Source organism: Haliotis rufescens, unplaced genomic scaffold (assembly GCF_023055435.1).
Source record: "Haliotis rufescens isolate VD_foot unplaced genomic scaffold, xgHalRufe1.0.p SCAF_8, whole genome shotgun sequence".
In the NCBI taxonomy this organism is placed as follows: Eukaryota; Metazoa; Mollusca; class Gastropoda; order Lepetellida; family Haliotidae; genus Haliotis; species Haliotis rufescens.
In genome coordinates, this window is record NW_025964372.1 from 18540507 (window position 1) to 18559348 (window position 18842).

The window sequence follows — 18842 nt, forward strand, 5'->3', positions numbered from 1 at the left end:
TGCTGACAAATCGGGGCGAACCGGTATTTGAACCCACAATCATAGCTTTCTGGCGTGCCCAAGGGACGCAACTCAGCACAGCGAATCACTGCGCCTTAGACGACTGGGCCACCCGTGCCCCCAATTGGGATTCAAACCAACACTGCACAGTGAATTGTAGTCGCCTTTGACAACTGGGCCACCCTTGCCGCTGGTTCAGGATGAGAGAAGATGTAAAGAATTGACATTTTCCCAAACAAGTAATGCAAGTTTTAAGAAGATGTTGGATCTATCATCACATCAATTCCATGAGAGGATACACAATGAAATCTTTAAACTGTGGAGTAGACATTGGAGCATCCACACTGGGGTACAGGTGCAACCTCCTGCTGTTTGGGGGCCACTTTAACATGGATGCCCCCCTCAGACAGTTCCGGTACAGAGACTTCAAACCAACCAGGTCTTGTTTTATGCCTTTTATGGTGAATGCCAGCAGGGTAACAAGAAGTATCGTCTTCTGGTATGACACAACCAGGAATCGAACCACCGACCTTCCCTTCTCTGGCCAAATGCACTATCCATTCGCCCACGGAGACAGTCATTAAGCCAGACCCTGCAAGACATCTATATAACCGACTGACCCTGTGGCCCATATCAAGCACTTCATCAGTACAGTTGTACCTAGCATTACATGTCTGATACATTTGTATGAAGCTGTAATCAACAGTGAGTGAGTGAGTCTGGTTTTACGCTCCTTTTAACAATATTTCAGCACTATCACAGCAGGGGACACCAGAAATGGCCTTCACACATTGTACCCATATCGGGAATCGAACCCATGTGTGTGGTGCGATGAGCGAACGCTTTAACCACTAGACTACCCGACCGCCCCCTGTAATCAACAGACACTGTCTCAGTTGTTAGATCCTTGAGAGAACCTGATGACTGGATTGAAAATCATACTCCTTGACTTTCATACTAAATCTGTTAAAACATTTCCAAGCAGGATGTGTGCACAGAGTGCACATACATCCAACTTCACTCCCTTCCCCACCCCACAATTTTGTTGACAACTTCGTAGTCATCTGCCATTGATTTCTCACTTTTGTAAACTTTGCCAACAAGATGAAAATATACATGACTTTTAAATGTGCAATAAACCAATATTTTCCAGTGTGATTGAGTGAGTATGGTTTTACGCTGCTTCTAGCAATATTCCAGCAACATCAAGGTGGGGGACACCAGAAATGGGCTTCACACATTGTACCCACAATATTTTTCCAAACATACTGAGATACCTATTCATTAGTATTTCAAATCGTGATATACCAGCATAACAGTTATAGTGAGTGAGTGAGTTGGGTTTAACGCCGCTTTTAACAGTATTCCAGTTATATCGCGTCGTGTCAGCTTAATGTGGGAGGAAAGCCCGAAGTGATGCAGGTCTCAGACGTTTACCACTTCGGTGAAACCCACGAGCATGGGTATGGTGCTGACAAACCTAGAAACATAATTGGGGCAAACCAGGATTTTCGAACCCACAATCATAGGTTTCTGGCGTGCCCAAGGGATGCAACTCTGCACAGCGAATCGCGGCGCCTTAGACGACTGGGCCACCCGTGCCCCCCATAACAGTTATACCATGCACCTCTAATAATAATATATCTCTAAGTGTCATTATGAAAGTGTAGTTTTAGTTGAGACAGGGTTGGTTTGTGGATGTCTGATTTACTCTTTCACTGTGAAATGGTCCTATAGCGAAGTTACACACGCTTGTCCCTTGGCTTCATCCAATCTGTTTGTTTCTTTGCAACATATCTGTGTCCTTCCCAGTCGTTGATCACCTGCTTGATAAAGGTACTAGCAGCGGTACCGAAACATTGCAATGAATGAAATAAAGAACTTGAAACCCACAAGTCAACTCTGTCTTCAATTATCGTAAGTCATTATCTGTAGGAACCGCTATGCAATATGCGAAGACAACATGTACACGACACAATATATTGACTCAAACCTTATTTGAATATGTAGGTAGGATTAGACATGTCACTGGGTGAGATACGTGTAAGACAACATTTGGCCCTCTGTGAGTTATACAGCACTTGGCAGTTTTAGTCATCCGATATATGAGAAGCCATGCTGACAGTATGTTGTATATGCAATATAGCCAGTTATACCATGGATATAGTGAACACTTAGATATAGGATATATACGATTCACAAGGACAATATCAGAGTTACTGGACACCGGCAGACACAGGGATCACACAATGCCTACCAATACACCGATCCCGGTGAGTTCTATCAAACTGGGTTCCTGAGGGGCATCTAAGCCGGGGTCTGTTCAATGCACATAAACCATATTTGCAAGACCTAGCCGGTGCCACTGGGTAGCCTTGGTCAGCCTGAGTGTCGGTGGAGTACACTTTGGCAGGCTCTACAAACTCCAGTCCTGGAATCAAATCAGGTCCGAACAAGGCTTAGCGAGGGATTGATGGAGCTGGTCGTTAACAAAGAGAGTGAGGCCTGGTTGTGACAGTCACTTAATTGTGAATCTAATTACTGGAGCCCTTTTTGTGGCTAAACCCAAATTACCATAAGATTTATGAAGGAGAATTATATTAATAAAGCATTTTTAAACATGACACTGTTTTTGAAACTATGTACACTTATATTTACATCTTTTTTGATTCAGTTAATTGATTAGGAAATACTGAGAGTAATTTTAACATTGCTTATATTTTCATTTGAAAACACATTAAAATATACAAATGTCTCTTAATTACTTGGCTTACAAATTGAGGTATTAAAAATGGACAAAAAAAACATAAAACTTGAAAAAGTGTTTCTTAATTATCAATCTTGTGAAAATAAAGATATTTTTTTCAAAAGGAAAACCCTTTCCCATTGGCCTAGATGATGACCTGATTTTTTGTCCATCACAGAAATCCCAGAAATTCAAATCTTAATCTAATTCTAAATATACTACTCAAAAGAAGTTAAAGATCACCCAATTCTTTCATATAACTAAAGTTAATCTGTCATGCCATGACATATTAACTATAGCAATATAAAAGAATTGCATGACCTTCAACTTCTTTTGAGTAGTATATATCTGTAGTTGGATCTGTAAACCAAGTAATGTAAAAGATGCCTCAAAGAAGTTTTAGTTTGACACAAAAAATGTCTAACCAGCACAGGTCTTCTTGTCAGTCAAGCGGACCTGCCCAAACGGACAGATGCACTCAAAACTGGCCCACAAGTTTCGGCATTTGAAGTTGCAAACAGGCGGGATTTGTTCACACTCATTAATATCTGGAATCAAACAGGCTTGGATGAATACATCAAGATACACAAGCTGTGTATGGCCTAGATATGTGACACACCATGTTGGTCAATCTATTAGCAGTGTAGGAAAAAAAAGTAACACTTTTTGAAGGAAAAGAAATACTTTTATCAAGATCTGATATAAACTACATGGACATCAAACTGGAAATCCAATCATCTGTAAAATTGCATAACATATAAACTCAAGTTATCCCAGTGAAACCCAGCGAACCAAGTCTTTGGTTTGTTGCTGAAACTGTTGTGGTAGCCATATTGAAGATCCCTGGGACAGACATTTTAAATAGAACTGCCTTTGGCATGTATTTTGAAGGTTGAAAGTGCCATTGACTGGTTACTGAACTATGTCTCTTATGTTTTGGTTTCCGGAGAGTTTGTACAATACGTTCCTTCAAGAATAACAATTAATTGATTCAAATGACTCAAAGATCAAAGGAGATATTCTACTTACCGTATACGACGTAATAAGCGCCCAGGGCGCTCTCAAAATTAGAAATAGGGGGCTCTTATGAGAATATTATTTTGTCAAAAGACCCCAGAGTTTCCGTGGTTTATGCTGACAGCCTGAAATGTTTATGTACGATAGATATATTTTTCCAGAATTTAATTGCCCATAATTAAGGGTGCATATAACACACGAGTGCATATTATATGCGAAAAAATAAGTATTGTGTACATTGATCAATCGGAAAGGGTGCTAATTGGGATTGTTCACATGCCAATATATTAGCAAATATCGCCGTGGGCGCTTATTAGAGCGGGGCGCTTATTACGTTGAATACGGTAAGCATTTTTCTACTTAAACCATTCTTGTTAGCTGGTTTCATATGATGACGAATGAAGGAGGACACATTGAGGACTGAACAAAAGTATCAACTGATTTAATTATCCACTTTGTACAAAAGGGATTTGAGTGGGTGAAAGTTGTTTTACATCACAGTCCTGAATATAAGATTTTTGGTTTGTTGGTTTGTTTTTTAACGCCGCACTCAGCAATATTCCAGCTATATGACGGCGGTCTGTAAATAATCGAGTCTGGACCAGACAATCCAGTGATTAACATCATGAGCATCGATCCACGCATATAACCAAGACAGCGAGCCTGACCACCTGATCCCGTTAGTCGCCTTTTATGGCAAGCATGGGTTGCTGAAGACCTATTCTACCCCGGAATCTTCATGGGGTCCCTCAATACTAGAGCTGGATCATTGTGGTCTGTTAATATCTGAATCTGGACCAGACAAACTATACACGGAGGCAGAAAAAATGCAATGCTATGTTTGGTTGACAAAATCGCATAACGTTCAATTTCAAGTTGTAGTTCCTGTATATTGAAAGAGCATGATTGCTGTGGTGTCGATGTTCATATCCATTGACTTTCAGAAGTGAGGCCCACTATGTTAAAAACACCATGAACATTAACAAAACGGGATCGTGTGACAGGGCTGCCAGGTTTGACAATCGGGTTCTATTCACCAAGGCCCTATAAATGCAGATTGGGACATTGTTAGTCAATTGCCAGAACAATGTCACATGATGCTGAGGTGAATAGGATCTAGGCCACTGGCATGTGTAGTGTGGGAAGTTGCCATACGTTGAAACATTCACTGGTCGACCAGTGCTAAACATCATGCTCAGTGCAACAACGAGGTGAGGTGAAATGGGGTTTAACGTCGCGTCCAAGATTATTGCACTTATATAGCGACATGCATGTACGTGTGTGTGTGTGTGTGTGGCTGCTTGTACTAGTCCGGACTGATTTATAGTGCTAGCCCACTGAGATACCATGCCGCAGTCTAACATGAATACCCCACTCGGACACAGTATACTGACTCTGAGCCGACCAGTCCTTGTTTTAGCCCCTTAATGACGAGCGCCAAACAGGGTAACAACAAGTACCATCTTTTAACGTCTTTTTGTATGACGTGGCCTGGGATCGAACCCCGGACCTTCCGCTCCCCGGGCTGACGCTCTACCACTAAACCATGGAGGCGGTCCAGTGCAACAACGAAGGAAAATGTCTGAGCGCCCAAGTGTGACAGTGTTCAGTCATGTTCCATCTTCCTCTTTGGCTCTTACATACAGTAGAACACAGATACAACGAACACGGATAGAGCGAACAAACGGATACAACAAACTCCCTGATTTATCTCCAATATAATATCATAAAAAATTACATATATAACAAACTCTCTACAGCGAACTAACGGGTACAGCAAACTAAACTTCCGTGTATAGCGAACTAAGAAATCTCACGCAGTGTCAAGTGTCACTGACAATAGGCTGTGTGCAATCAGCAGTGAATCAACACAATCAGCTGTGAGGATCAACCTTGTTAAACTTAAATGAATGTTATGAAATGTTATAAATTGAATGCTATGAAGTGATCACTGCTAATACAAGTCAATGCTGCAATTACTTGTAATGTGTATTGTGTTTTGTTTTATACAAGATGGCGGACATTTCCGAGCGAAAACGTATATAACGAACAACGGATATAACGAACAATGGATATAACGAACTGATTTCTCTGGTCCCTTGTAGTTCATTTATCCATGTTCTACTGTAAATAGTTTCAGACTGATCTCAGACGTCTTCCTCAGAATCCAAATGGAGGCTTCCTTATCTTACAACCAAACAAAGGACCTGGAGGGTGATATAAACCTCCCCCGATAGAATAAAGACAGATGTCTTCAATTCAAACACAGAACCTTAGTCCTGACAACATGGTGAACCTAGGTCTTCATAGCAGACGGGACCTAGACTGTCTTAGACAATGAAGGATCCAGGGGGCTGATGCACACACCCTTCAATTATGAAGATACTAACGCGTAAACAATAAGCCAGTCATTTGGTGAAACAATTTTAACAAAAATAGCGACTTTCAAATATAAATTGTTTCTCAAATTATTTGCAGTCATTGCCTGTGTTGTATTCAGTGTTTCCCCCTTTACTCATAACTGTATATTGCGTATGCATCCTTGGAAGTGATGTTCCAGTATTCCCCGAACAGGACAGATTGTAATGTACGACCACTAATAAAACCAGCTGATGAGAGTTGGGCATGAAGGTGAGGATGTATTGTCCTGATGTACGACCACCCGCTGGATACATGTTCCTCATGTAGAAATACAAACCACATCGATTGTGAATAAGTTACTAAAACAGAGCAGGTGATTTTATGTTCTGTATTTGACAAATGTAGGTCTAAGTACCATGGCCTTGGTCCATGTCATAGTATGACCTCTAATTTCCTGGGTGCTGCATTACTGAGCGATCTCAGCAATAAGGTGATTGGAACTGCTACCACAACATAGACTTACGACAGTTGTAGTGCTAAGGTTGTTTTGTACAACAGCACTATGAGCTTAATTCAATTGAGTTGACAAGACCATCGCAGTAGCTCCCACTGACTTTTGAAATTTGGAAGGATGACATGGCTTTCACCAAGATGAAAGAATAATGTTGCATAAAGAGAGGGGTGAGTTTGGCTTTCAACACAGCTTTGAACTGTATTTCAATTTGCTGGATGTGGTAGGAAAGCTCTCAGTGATACAGGTCTTTGATGTTCACCCTTTTGGTGACAGCCACGAGCACAGGTATGGGTGAAATAGGATTTCAACCCATGATCCTTGGTTTCAGAAAGGCCTGACTAATGAATGTGAATTGCAGCGCCTTAGATGACTTGGCCTCTCAAGCCTCCATCACAAAGTATTATGAAGTACAAAGTGTCCCTTTTGGCCTACAGGAGAAAGAGGTGTGAATGTAAAGATACAGTCAGAAATATTGCAGCTTATTCCGTTGGCCTGATAAACAAGCAGTTGATAGCACGAGAAATTATCCACACTACATACAGTAACACTGACACAGACAGGGGAGGGCATTTCTCTTCAGGAAAGAACATTATCAGAACTTCACTCACAGCATGATATCTCAACACAACACTCTCGTTTATATGTAAATTATTACTGGCCAGAGGTTGCCAATATTTGGAGACGACTCCCAACCGATATTGGAGAAACTGACTGAGTGACTGAGGGGGTAAAAAAGGAAGATAGATCTATTGATTTTCTGTTTAAAACTCAATGAAAACACATCAGAATGTATCAGTGTCAGCCCTCCCTCTTCATAAGTTGCTTGTTGTTGTCATGGTGACCTGTAATAATCCAATGAGTGAGTTTGGTTAAACGCCGCTTTTAACAGTATTCCAGTTATATCACGGCTTCTCAGCTTAATGTGAGAGGATAGCCTAAAGTGATGCAGATCACAGACATTTACCACTATGGTAAAACCCACGAGCACGGGTATGGTGCTGACAAACCAAGAAACATAATCGACGCGAACCGGGATTGAAACCCACAATCATAGGTTTCTGGCATGCCCAAGGGAGCAACTCTGCACAGCATATCGCGGCGCCTTAGACAACTGGGCCACCTGTGCCCCACTGTAATAAACCAGACCATACCAATGACCACGAGCGAGTCAGTAGTCTTATTAAAACAATAAAATATTGTCTTGTTTGTTTGTTGTTTAACGCTGCCCTCTGCAATATTCCACAGATGTATGACCATGGTCTGTAAATAATCAAGTCTGGACCAGACAATCTAGTATTTGACATCATAAGCATCGATCTATGCAATTGGGATACGATAACATGGATCAACAAAGTCAGAGAGTCTGACCACCCGATCCCATTAGCCACCTCTTACGGTAAGCATGGGTTTGCAGAAGGAAAATTTTTCCACCCGTATCTTCATGGGTCAATAATGTCTTGAAAAAATAGCATTGTCGGTAAGGAAATGATTTAAGCAGTGACACAAAAATATTAAATGGTTGATCACAGAATACAGTGTAATGAACATCAAATGAAATATTTGTTTGAGTTGGAACTGGTGAGGATGACTAGTAACCTCAAAGTTTCTTCCCTACAAGCCCTTTGAAACACTTACTAGCATTTAATAGTAGCCTAACATTAATTTCTGACACTGCTTATTATGAATAATTGATCTCCCTGTTGAGGACACTTACTGCTTGAGAATATTTTTCATAGACTGTAAAAGAAGACTGAAATACACTCATGAGAAGCTACTAATAGAATGATGATTGGGATATGGGACATAGGGCATGCAAGGTGGACATTATCTGTTGCATAAACATTGAAGAGAAAGACACACTGAGAGGAACAACCAGCGGACAGGAAGTGGCTACAGCTACCCACAATGCACCACCTACCTGTACAGGGCTGCCCTGGTCCTCGGGATGCCAGGCCTTGAGGACATGTGCACTTGTAGCTGCCGGCGGTGTTTATACACCTCTGGTTGTAGTAGCATCGATGGCGACGGCTAGTACACTCGTTAATGTCTGCAGCAGCCAGTCAGTGAGTGAGTGAAATGGGGTATAGATCAACTTTCATCAACATTTCAACATGAAATACAGGTTATGAACTCATTAATTCGAAGTCCAAGAGACTACCCAAAATATGTGTGTTTTCCATAAACTGAATACTAGTAAGAGAATCGAGATGATTACGCTGTCATATTGAGAGAGTGAGTTGGGGTTACGCCACTATGAACAGTGAACTCTTTGGCGTGCCAAAGGGACGTAACTCTGCACAGCGACTTGCAGCACCTAAGACGGCTGGGTCACCATTGCTCCCTACACTGTCAAACTGAGTTACGTTACCATGGTTTCACATGTCAGCCTTATATAGGAGTAACGGCCCAAATGGTGCAGGTCTTAGATGTTTACCACTTTGATGAAACAGCCAGAATATGATGACAGACCAAGGATCATAATCAGGATGAATTTGGAAGCCAAGGGCTGCAACATTGTGACCATGTACTTGGTGCACCTACCGATACACTGGCCACTTCGAATCCTCCGGAATCCTGGCTCACAAATGTTGATACATTCGTAGCTTCCGCGAGTGTTGACGCACTCTTGGTCTCGTGGGCAGTTGTGACTTCCCACGATGCACTCATTAATATCTATAGTGGGAAAAACATCACATTGAGACTCTTATCAAATTGCAGTATACCACGGCCCACGTTCACAAAGCATCTTAGTACTATGACCTTTGTAAGTATGTTAAAGTATGGGAGTTAGGTTTGTCGTAGCTCAAAGATCGCTTTGTACAAGTGGACCAAGTATAAATATACAAAACAATGAGTGAGTTAGTGAGTATGGTTTTACGCCGCTTTTAGCAATATTCCAGCAATATCACGGCGGGGGACACCAGAAATGGGCTTCACACATTGTAACCATGTCGGGAATCTAACCCGGGTCTTTGGCGTGACGAGCGAACGCTTTAACCACTAGGCTACCCGACCGCCCCTACAAAACAATGAAGAAGTGACACAAGCTGCCTTGATGTCTCACCTCTGCAGGCACCCTGCTGTCCACCAACCAGTTTGTAGCCGGTCCTGCACGCACATCTGTAACCGCCATTGGTGTTGAGGCACTGCTGAGGGCAGGGCGAGTTGGGGCGCTTGCACTCGTCCACATCTGATACACAAAGTCACAATGACATATGGCATCAACAGTGTGTGAAGTAGTGAGCATGTACACCCCGAGATCATGGCAACTCTTATAATTCTTCTGCCACTTTTGGCTAAAGTATTGTAGGTATCTTACTATCTTATCATAACCTTGTGAGAGGTACTAGTTTCAAGTGAGAACTGCAGAGGGGTTATACATTAGAATTGTAAGACCTGCTTGGAAGTTATACATTAGAATTGTAAGACCCAGGTTGTATAAACAGCCTTTTAATATGCATCTAATGTTGATTTTCGACTGGTTAAAAGTCCAAAATATATTGACATGAACATTCCAGAACGTGAATTAAACCTGCATCTTCACATATCATATTTAGTATTGTAACCCACTGTTTTCCCACTGAGCCACTAGGGAGGGTGATAGAAGGGTGTTCAATCTCACATGTCATCACTTCAGTTGTCTGCATGCTGCACATGGTCTTTCTCTCACCTGCTGTCATCCTATTTGTTCTTTACCACGACTACTGTATTGTTTCGCAATAAGGTATTCCAATGTTGTCTCATTCTTTCTGGTATTTCTTGCACTTAGATGGATCATAAAGTGGTTAATCACTCTGAGTTTTGGTTGAAAATGTAACACCTTGACCTCAATCAAAACCTTACATCTGAAGTATAACGTAAATTCCTGTACACACTGTTCCATGACATTTGTAATGAATTCATCATGATGGATTCACAATTACAAAGCTCAAGTTGATGACAAAAGTGTTGTACATGAAATATTGCCATGTCCAACATGGCCACCTGGTCTACTTGTATGGGTTTTCACAAGACTGCAACTGGACGAACAGAGAAAATGTTCAGAAATGTAAATGAACAGTCTCATTCCAAAATTACACTGCAGTTACACAGATAGTGCCAACCCCTCTGGGTTGCAAAGGGCCCTGTGTTTTCCTTCATCAACTGACAAACTGCCACAACTTACCCACACATCTTCCGTTAGGGGAGAGTCTGTAGCCTTGAGTACACGAACACCGGAAGCTTCCCACCAGGTTCTCACAAACATGCTCACATGTGTCTGGCTGTGCCTTGCACTCGTCGATGTCTACACACAGACAGAAAAGAAGGAAGTTTTTTGTGTGCCATAGGAGCTATATGGTGACGGTTTGTAAATAATCGAATCAAGGTCACACAATACATGGATTGACATCATCAGCATCGATCTACACAAGTGGGATATGATGACATGCATCAGCCAAGTGAGTGAGCCGAGGACCTACATTTTTACCAAGTATGGATAGACATGCATAGTTCACTGGGGACCTATATTCTGACCCGGAATCCTCATGTCAAGACAAGCATAGGTTCCTGGGGACCTATATTCTTTGCCAGAATTCCCATAGGGAGACAAACAGATTTTGCTGGGGACCTATATTCTTAGCCAGAATTTCCATTGGGGGCAAACATTGGTTACTTGGGACTTTCCTTCTTACCTAGGAACCCAACAGGGGGAGCATCAAGGAGGAATGCACTACAAACCTTGGCACTCCAGCCCATTGAGAGCCCTCTTGTAGCCAGCAGAGCACTGGGCCAGACATTGGTAAGACCCGATGGTGTTCACACACTCCTTGTTTATGGGACATCCAGCTATGTTCTTCTGGCATTCGTCGATGTCTACAGAACAATGGGAAGATTATTTCCTGGTTAAGATAAGTGAGAGAGAGAGAGAGTTTGTTTAAACACAGCCTTGAACAGTATGTAGGTAATACCACTCCTTCACCTCTACAAGGCATCTTTAGCACAATCTCACCATCAACATGACTCTTATCAAACATTTTCACCTCTACTAGACATTTATACCACCCCTCACCTCTACAGGACACTTATACCACCATTCACCTCTACAGGACACTTATACCACCATTCACCTCTACAGGACACTTATACCACCATTCACCTCCACAGGACACTTATACCACCATTCACCTCCACAGGACACTTATACCACCATTCACCTCCACAGGACACTTATACCACCATTCACCTCTACAGGACACTTATACCACCATTCACCTCCACAGGACACTTATACCACCATTCACCTCCACAGGACACTTATACCACCATTCACCCCCACAGGACACTTATACCACCATTCACCTCTACAGGACACTTATACCACCATTCACCTCCACAGGACACTTATACCACCATTCACCTCCACAGGACACTTATACCACCATTCACCTCTACAGGACACTTATACCACCATTCACCTCTACAGGACACTTATACCACCATTCACCTCCACAGGACACTTATACCACCATTCACCTCCACAGGACACTTATACCACCATTCACCTCTACAGGACACTTATACCAACCCTAACCTCTACAAGACACTTATACTACCTATCACCTCCACAGGACACTCATACTGCCCCTCACCTCCCCAGGACATTATACTACATTTCACCTCAACGGGACATTTTAACCACCGTTCACCTGTTCAGGACAGTTATATACCATTCCTCACCTCTCCAGGACATTTATGTACCATTCCTCACCTCTACAGGACATTTATATACCACTCCTCACCTCTACAGGACATTTATGTACCATTCCTCACCTCTACAGGACATTTATATACCACTCCTCACCTCTACAGGACATTTATGTACCATTCCTCACCTCAGCAGGACATTTATATACCACCCCTCACCTCTACAGGACATTAATACCACTCCTCACCTCTACAGGACATTTATATACCACTACAGGACATTTATACCTCTCCTCATCTCTACAGGGCATTTATATACCACCCCTCACCTCTACAGGGCATTTATATACCACCACTCACCTCTACAGGCCATTTATACCACTCCTCACCTCTACAGGACATTAATACCACTCCTCACCTCTACAGGGCATTTATATACCACTACTCACCTCTACAGGACCGGCCGTCAGACTCCAATGTGAATCCTACAGGACAGGAACATGAGAAGCTACCAGGTGCGTTGTGACAGAAGTGACTGCATGGCTTGAGGCGTGTGCACTCATTGTCATCTGAAAACAGCAGCAGCCTCAATATGTAAATGTAGTTAGAGAAGACATTCAATATTCAACAAACGATAAACATGTTAACAATGCATGAGATTGTTTCCCACGTTTCAATTTAGATTTTTTGAAAGAGACAGATTCCATATGTGATTGTTACCTCGGCAGAAGGATCCCTCTTCATCGTGGAAGAACCCCCTGGGACATCGATTACTGGGGTTACCTGAAGTAAAAGTAAATAAACAGTGAGTGTTTTTCCAGGTTTATGCATATAAAGTTTATTCCTGTGGGCTAAATGCATAAAATAGTGATTAAACAGTTGAAGAAAAGGTTATACAAATTTGCGCAGATATATCTTCATGTTTAAGTTTATGAGTGTATAGAGCTGACCTGGTGCAATGCTTGCACAGAGCTGGAACATTAGCTCACCTGGTGCAGTGCAGACACAGAACTGGAACATTAGCTCACCTGGTGCAATGCTGGCACAGATGGAACATTAGCTCACCTGGTGCAATGCTGACAAGGAACTGGAAAATTAGCTCACCTGGTGCAATGGTGACAAGGAACTGGAACATTAGCTCACCTGGTGCAATCCTGGAACATTAGCTCACCTGGTGCAACATTAGAACATTACCTCACCTGGTGCAATGCTGACAAGGAACTGGAACATTAGCTCACCTGGTGTAATGCTGACAGGAAACTGGAACATTAGCTCACCTGGTGCAATGCTGGCATACAGCTGGAAGCGCACATCCTCCTCCCCGGGCTCAACATTGACCTCCATGCCTTCAGCATAGAGTCGCTGCACCAGGAACGGCATCTTGCCCAGTGACGGGTCATATGTGATGGTGTGGTTCCATGCATATGGCATCCTGTTTCCATCAACTCGGAACAGTCGTGAGGAGAAGGCATAGATTTCACCTGAAAAAGGGTAGTGTTTATCATTGTCAGAATTCACACTAAGGCATACTATACAGTTGTCTGCCCATTCTGCTCCATATAACCTCCTTATCCACTCTGATCTCACACCTGGCCCAGTCTGCACCCTAATTTTACCTGGCCCAGGCTGCACATACTGTTCTGTATAGAAGTGGATGTACCATGTTAACCTCCCTATCCACCCTGATCTCACACCTGGCCCGGTCTGCACCCTGATTTTACCTGACCCAGGCTGCACATACTGTTCTGTATAGGGGTGGATGTACCATGTTAACCTCCCTATCCACCCTGATCTCACCTGGCCCGGTCTGCACATACTGTTCTGTATAGGGGTGGATGTATAATGTTAACCTCCCTATCCACCCTGATCTCACCTGGCCCGGTCTGCACATACTGTTCTGTATAGGGGCGGATGTACCATGTTAACCTCCCTATCCACCCTGATCTCACCTGGCCCGGTCTGCACATACTGTTCTGTATAGGGGTGGATGTATAATGTTAACCTCCCTATCCACCCTGATCTCACCTGGCCCGGTCTGCACATACTGTTCTGTATAGAAGTGGATGTATAATGTTAACGCCCCTATCCACCCTGATCTCACCTGGCCCGGTCTGCACATACTGTTCTGTATAGGGGTGGATGTATAATGTTAACCTCCCTATCCACCCTGATCTCACCTGGCCCGGTCTGCACATACTGTTCTGTATAGAAGTGGATGTATAATGTTAACGCCCCTATCCACCCTGATCTCACCTGGCCCGGTCTGCACATACTGTTCTGTATAGGGGTGGATGTATAATGTTAACCTCCCTATCCACCCTGATCTCACCTGGCCCGGTCTGCACATACTGTTCTGTATAGAAGTGGATGTATAATGTTAACGCCCCTATCCACCCTGATCTCACCTGGCCCGGTCTGCACATACTGTTCTGTATAGGGGTGGATGTATCATGTTAACCTCCCTATCCACCCTGATCTCACCTGGCCCGGTCTGCACATACTGTTCTGTATAGAAGTGGATGTATAATGTTAACGCCCCTATCCACCCTGATCTCACCTGGCCTGGTCTGCACATACTGTTCTGTATAGGGGTGGATGTATAATGTTAACCTCCCTATCCACCCTGATCTCACCTGGCCTGGTCTGCACATACTGTTCTGTATAGGGATGGATGTACCATGTTAATGTTCCTATCCACCCTGATCTCACCTGGCCCGGTCTGCACATACTGTTCTGTATAGAAGTGGATGTACCATGTTAACGTCCCTATCCACCCTGATCTCACCTGGCCCGGTCTGCACATACTGTTCTGTATAGGGGTGGATGTACCATGTTAACCTCCCTATCCACCCTGATCTCACCTGGCCCGGTCTGGACATACTGTTCTGTATAGAAGTGGATGTACCATGTTAACGCCCCTATCCACCCTGATCTCACCTGGCCCGGTCTGCACATACTGTTCTGTATAGGGGTGGATGTACCATGTTAACCTCCCTATCCACCCTGATCTCACCTGGCCCGGTCTGCACATACTGTTCTGTATAGGGGTGGATGTACCATGTTAACCTCCCTATCCACCCTGATCTCACCTGGCCCGGTCTGCACATACTGTTCTGTATAGGGGTGGATGTACCATGTTAACCTCCCTATCCACCCTGATCTCACCTGGCCCGGTCTGGACATACTGTTCTGTATAGAAGTGGATGTACCATGTTAACGCCCCTATCCACCCTGATCTCACCTGGCCCGGTCTGCACATACTGTTCTGTATAGGGGTGGATGTACCATGTTAACCTCCCTATCCACCCTGATCTCACCTGGCCCGGTCTGCACATACTGTTCTGTATAGGGGTGGATGTACCATGTTAACGCCCCTATCCACCCTGATCTCGCCTGGCCCGGTCTGCACATACTGTTCTGTATAGGGGTGGATGTACCATGTTAACCTCCCTATCCACCCTGATCTCACCTGGCCCGGTCTGCACATACTGTTCTGTATAGAAGTGGATGTATAATGTTAACGCCCCTATCCACCCTGATCTCACCTGGCCCGGTCTGCACATACTGTTCTGTATAGGGGTGGATGTATAATGTTAACCTCCCTATCCACCCTGATCTCACCTGGCCCAGTCTGCACATACTGTTCTGTATAGGGGCGGATGTACCATGTTAACCTCCCTATCCACCCTGATCTCACCTGGTCCGGGCTGCACATACTGTTCTGTATAGGGGTGGATGTACCATGTTAACCTCCCTATCCACCCTGATCTCACCTGGCCCGGTCTGCACATACTGTTCTGTATAGGGGTGGATGTATCATGTTAACCTCCCTATCCACCCTGATCTCACCTGGCCCAGTCTGCACATACTGTTCTGTATAGAAGTGGATGTATCATGTTAACGTCCCTATCCACCCTGATCTCACCTGGCCGGGGCTGCACATACTGTTCTGTATAGGGGTGGATGTATCATGTTAACCTCCCTATCCACCCTGATCTCACCTGGTCCGGGCTGCACATACTGTTCTGTATAGGGGTGGATGTACCATGTTAACCTCCCTATCCACCCTGATCTCACCTGGCCCAGGCTGCACATACTGTTCTGCATAGGGGTGGATGTATCATGTTAACCTCCCTATCCACCCTGATCTCACCTGGCCCAGTCTGCACATACTGTTCTGTATAGGGGTGGATGTACCATGTTAACCTCCCTATCCACCCTGATCTCACCTGGCCCAGGCTGCACATACTGTTCTGTATAGGGGTGGATGTATCATGTTAACCTCCCTATCCACCCTGATCTCACCTGGCCCAGTCTGCACATACTGTTCTGTATAGGGGTGGATGTACACGTTCCTGATCTGGCCCAGGTCAGGCACATGTCCACTGACCACGATGTCAAACTTGAGCTTCCCCTTGTCATCCACACCAGTTGCATAGTGGGTCATCCTCAAGACCTCCCCTACAAGTTAAGGTTAAGGTCAACACTTTGACTGATATATTTCACACACTGACACAGATATTACACTATGTATGTTTTGTAAACGGGGTTGAGCCCAACATGGGCAACTAATTACTTCATATCACTCTCACAAGGTAAGTGATTCAAAGCTGGTTCTAGTCTTTCCACTAAAAAACAAAATAACATCTAACATTACAAAAGAACAAATAAATAAACACTTTGATTGAAATATACACTTTATGGAGCATTTATCTATCAATAGATGTTAAATAACTTTTAGCTTAATATGAACTCTAGTACATCAAGTAACAGGCACATTCTTGCTTGTAACAAATTAAGGGGAGGTAACTACAGACCTGTTGCAAACTCGACCTGCACCTTCCTGTTGAAGACACCCTTTGTTAGAGTATATCCGTTGTAAGCTCCGTCCACCTCCATGGCTGTCGTCCAGTACACAGGGGTCAGCAGCGAGATCAGGTGCTGAAGGTGGGGAGCTGAAGGGAGACAACTCTAGTAAGAATGGGGATGAAGGGAGACAAGTCTAGTGTTTGATGTTTAATGCCACACTCTGCAATATTCCAGCTAATTGACAGTGGTCTGCAAATAATCAAGTCTGGAGCAGACAATCCTGTGATGGGGGGGTGGGGGGAGGCTGAACGAAGACATCTATCTCACATTTTTCACAGCGTGTCAGTTTAAGGTGGAGGAGAGAAAGTGATGCAGACAGGGGGAGACCACATACACCACTTTGGTATGGGCCCAACTAGACCTTTAATGTTCCATGTCGCCCTAAAACCCAAATACCATACTACCATTTTGGTGAAACACATGAGCATGGATACAGAGAAACACAGATATCATAGCTTGAGTGGTTCTGAGATCACATGATCCTGGCACAGCTAAGGGACGCAACTGTAAGAATACAAGCACACAGCTAATTGGGCCACTGTTACCCGATCTCAGTCTGGAGAATGTGTAACAGCTACATAAACAAAGTATCCAATATGCTTCAGAAAATAGTTCTGGTGAGAGTGAGCGAGTTGTTTTTTTTGGTTTTTTTTATAACTATTCCACATGTGTCACAGTGTCAGAATAATATGAGAGGAAAACACGAAGTGATGCAAGTCACAGATACTTATCACCTTACTTAAAAGGTTTTGAACAGTATTACAGTTATATCACTGTATGTCAGCCTAATGTGAGAGGAAAGCCAGACAGGATGATTCATACTTTTTTGAAACCCATGAGCACAGGTAGAGTGCTGAGAAACCTAAGAAACATAATCAGGACGAACCGGGATTCGAACCCACAATCATAGGTTTCTGGGGACGCCAAGAGATGCAAATTCCAGCACCTCAGACAAATTGGCCACCCATGCCCCCCACCTTAATAGTATTGACCAACGCACATGCCATTGTACTTTTCCAACACTTATTGTATTTGCTTCCAGCCTTTACAGAAAATCAATAACTTTTAATCAATAACTTTTGAAAAATATTTTGATCAAGCGACAGCCAACACTTCTCCTCCCAATCAGCTGATCAGACACAACAAAGTAATTAGCTGGAACCATCACTGCTACAATCTGGGTGCAGATAAATCCTTGTTACACATTTTGCAAAGTGCTACTCGCAGCTTGTCTGGACTAAAAACATCCGATCTGCACCTGAGACCAATCCACTCAATTAGATCGTCTCCGTGGAAGAGTTTTTACCCGTTCTGTGTCTGAACTTGAGATTGAATATTGGGATACACCATTATGGTTTTAAGGTGAATTATCGCTCCGGTAGTACGAAGTTATTACACGTAGGACAAAATGAGTGGGAGGTTCCTATGGTGTTTGTTTTGAGGTGAGGTGAGGTGAAATTGGGTTTAATATTGTGTCCAAGATTATTGCACTTATACAGCGACGTGGGTGTGTTTGTGTGATGCCGATTTATAGTGCTAGCTCACTGAGATACCATGCTGCAGTTTAGCATGAATACCCCACTCAGACACAGTATACTGACTCTGAGCCGACCTGTCCTTGTTTTTAGCCCCTTAATGCCGAGCGCCAGA

At 43.7% G+C, this 18842-nt stretch overlaps 1 protein-coding gene across 2 annotated transcripts in view; it reads right to left on the reverse strand.

Moving 5' to 3' along the window:
• Positions 1–18842, reverse strand: part of LOC124142466 (hemicentin-1-like) — a 128685-nt gene that overhangs the window by 13373 nt on the left and 96470 nt on the right. The window contains exons 52-63 of one of the 2 annotated variants that reach the window (XM_048389608.1): positions 17141–17278; positions 16629–16784; positions 13601–13804; positions 13044–13106; positions 12773–12892; positions 11358–11492; positions 10804–10923; positions 9703–9828; positions 9180–9311; positions 8557–8685; positions 3172–3294; positions 2258–2431 (exon numbers count right to left, since the gene is read on the reverse strand). In XM_048389608.1, the coding sequence (XP_048245565.1) occupies positions 2258–2431; positions 3172–3294; positions 8557–8685; positions 9180–9311; positions 9703–9828; positions 10804–10923; positions 11358–11492; positions 12773–12892; positions 13044–13106; positions 13601–13804; positions 16629–16784; positions 17141–17278 (1620 nt within the window). The remainder of the gene's footprint in view (positions 1–2257; positions 2432–3171; positions 3295–8556; positions 8686–9179; positions 9312–9702; positions 9829–10803; positions 10924–11357; positions 11493–12772; positions 12893–13043; positions 13107–13600; positions 13805–16628; positions 16785–17140; positions 17279–18842) is intronic. The other variant, XM_048389609.1, reaches the window with a different exon arrangement.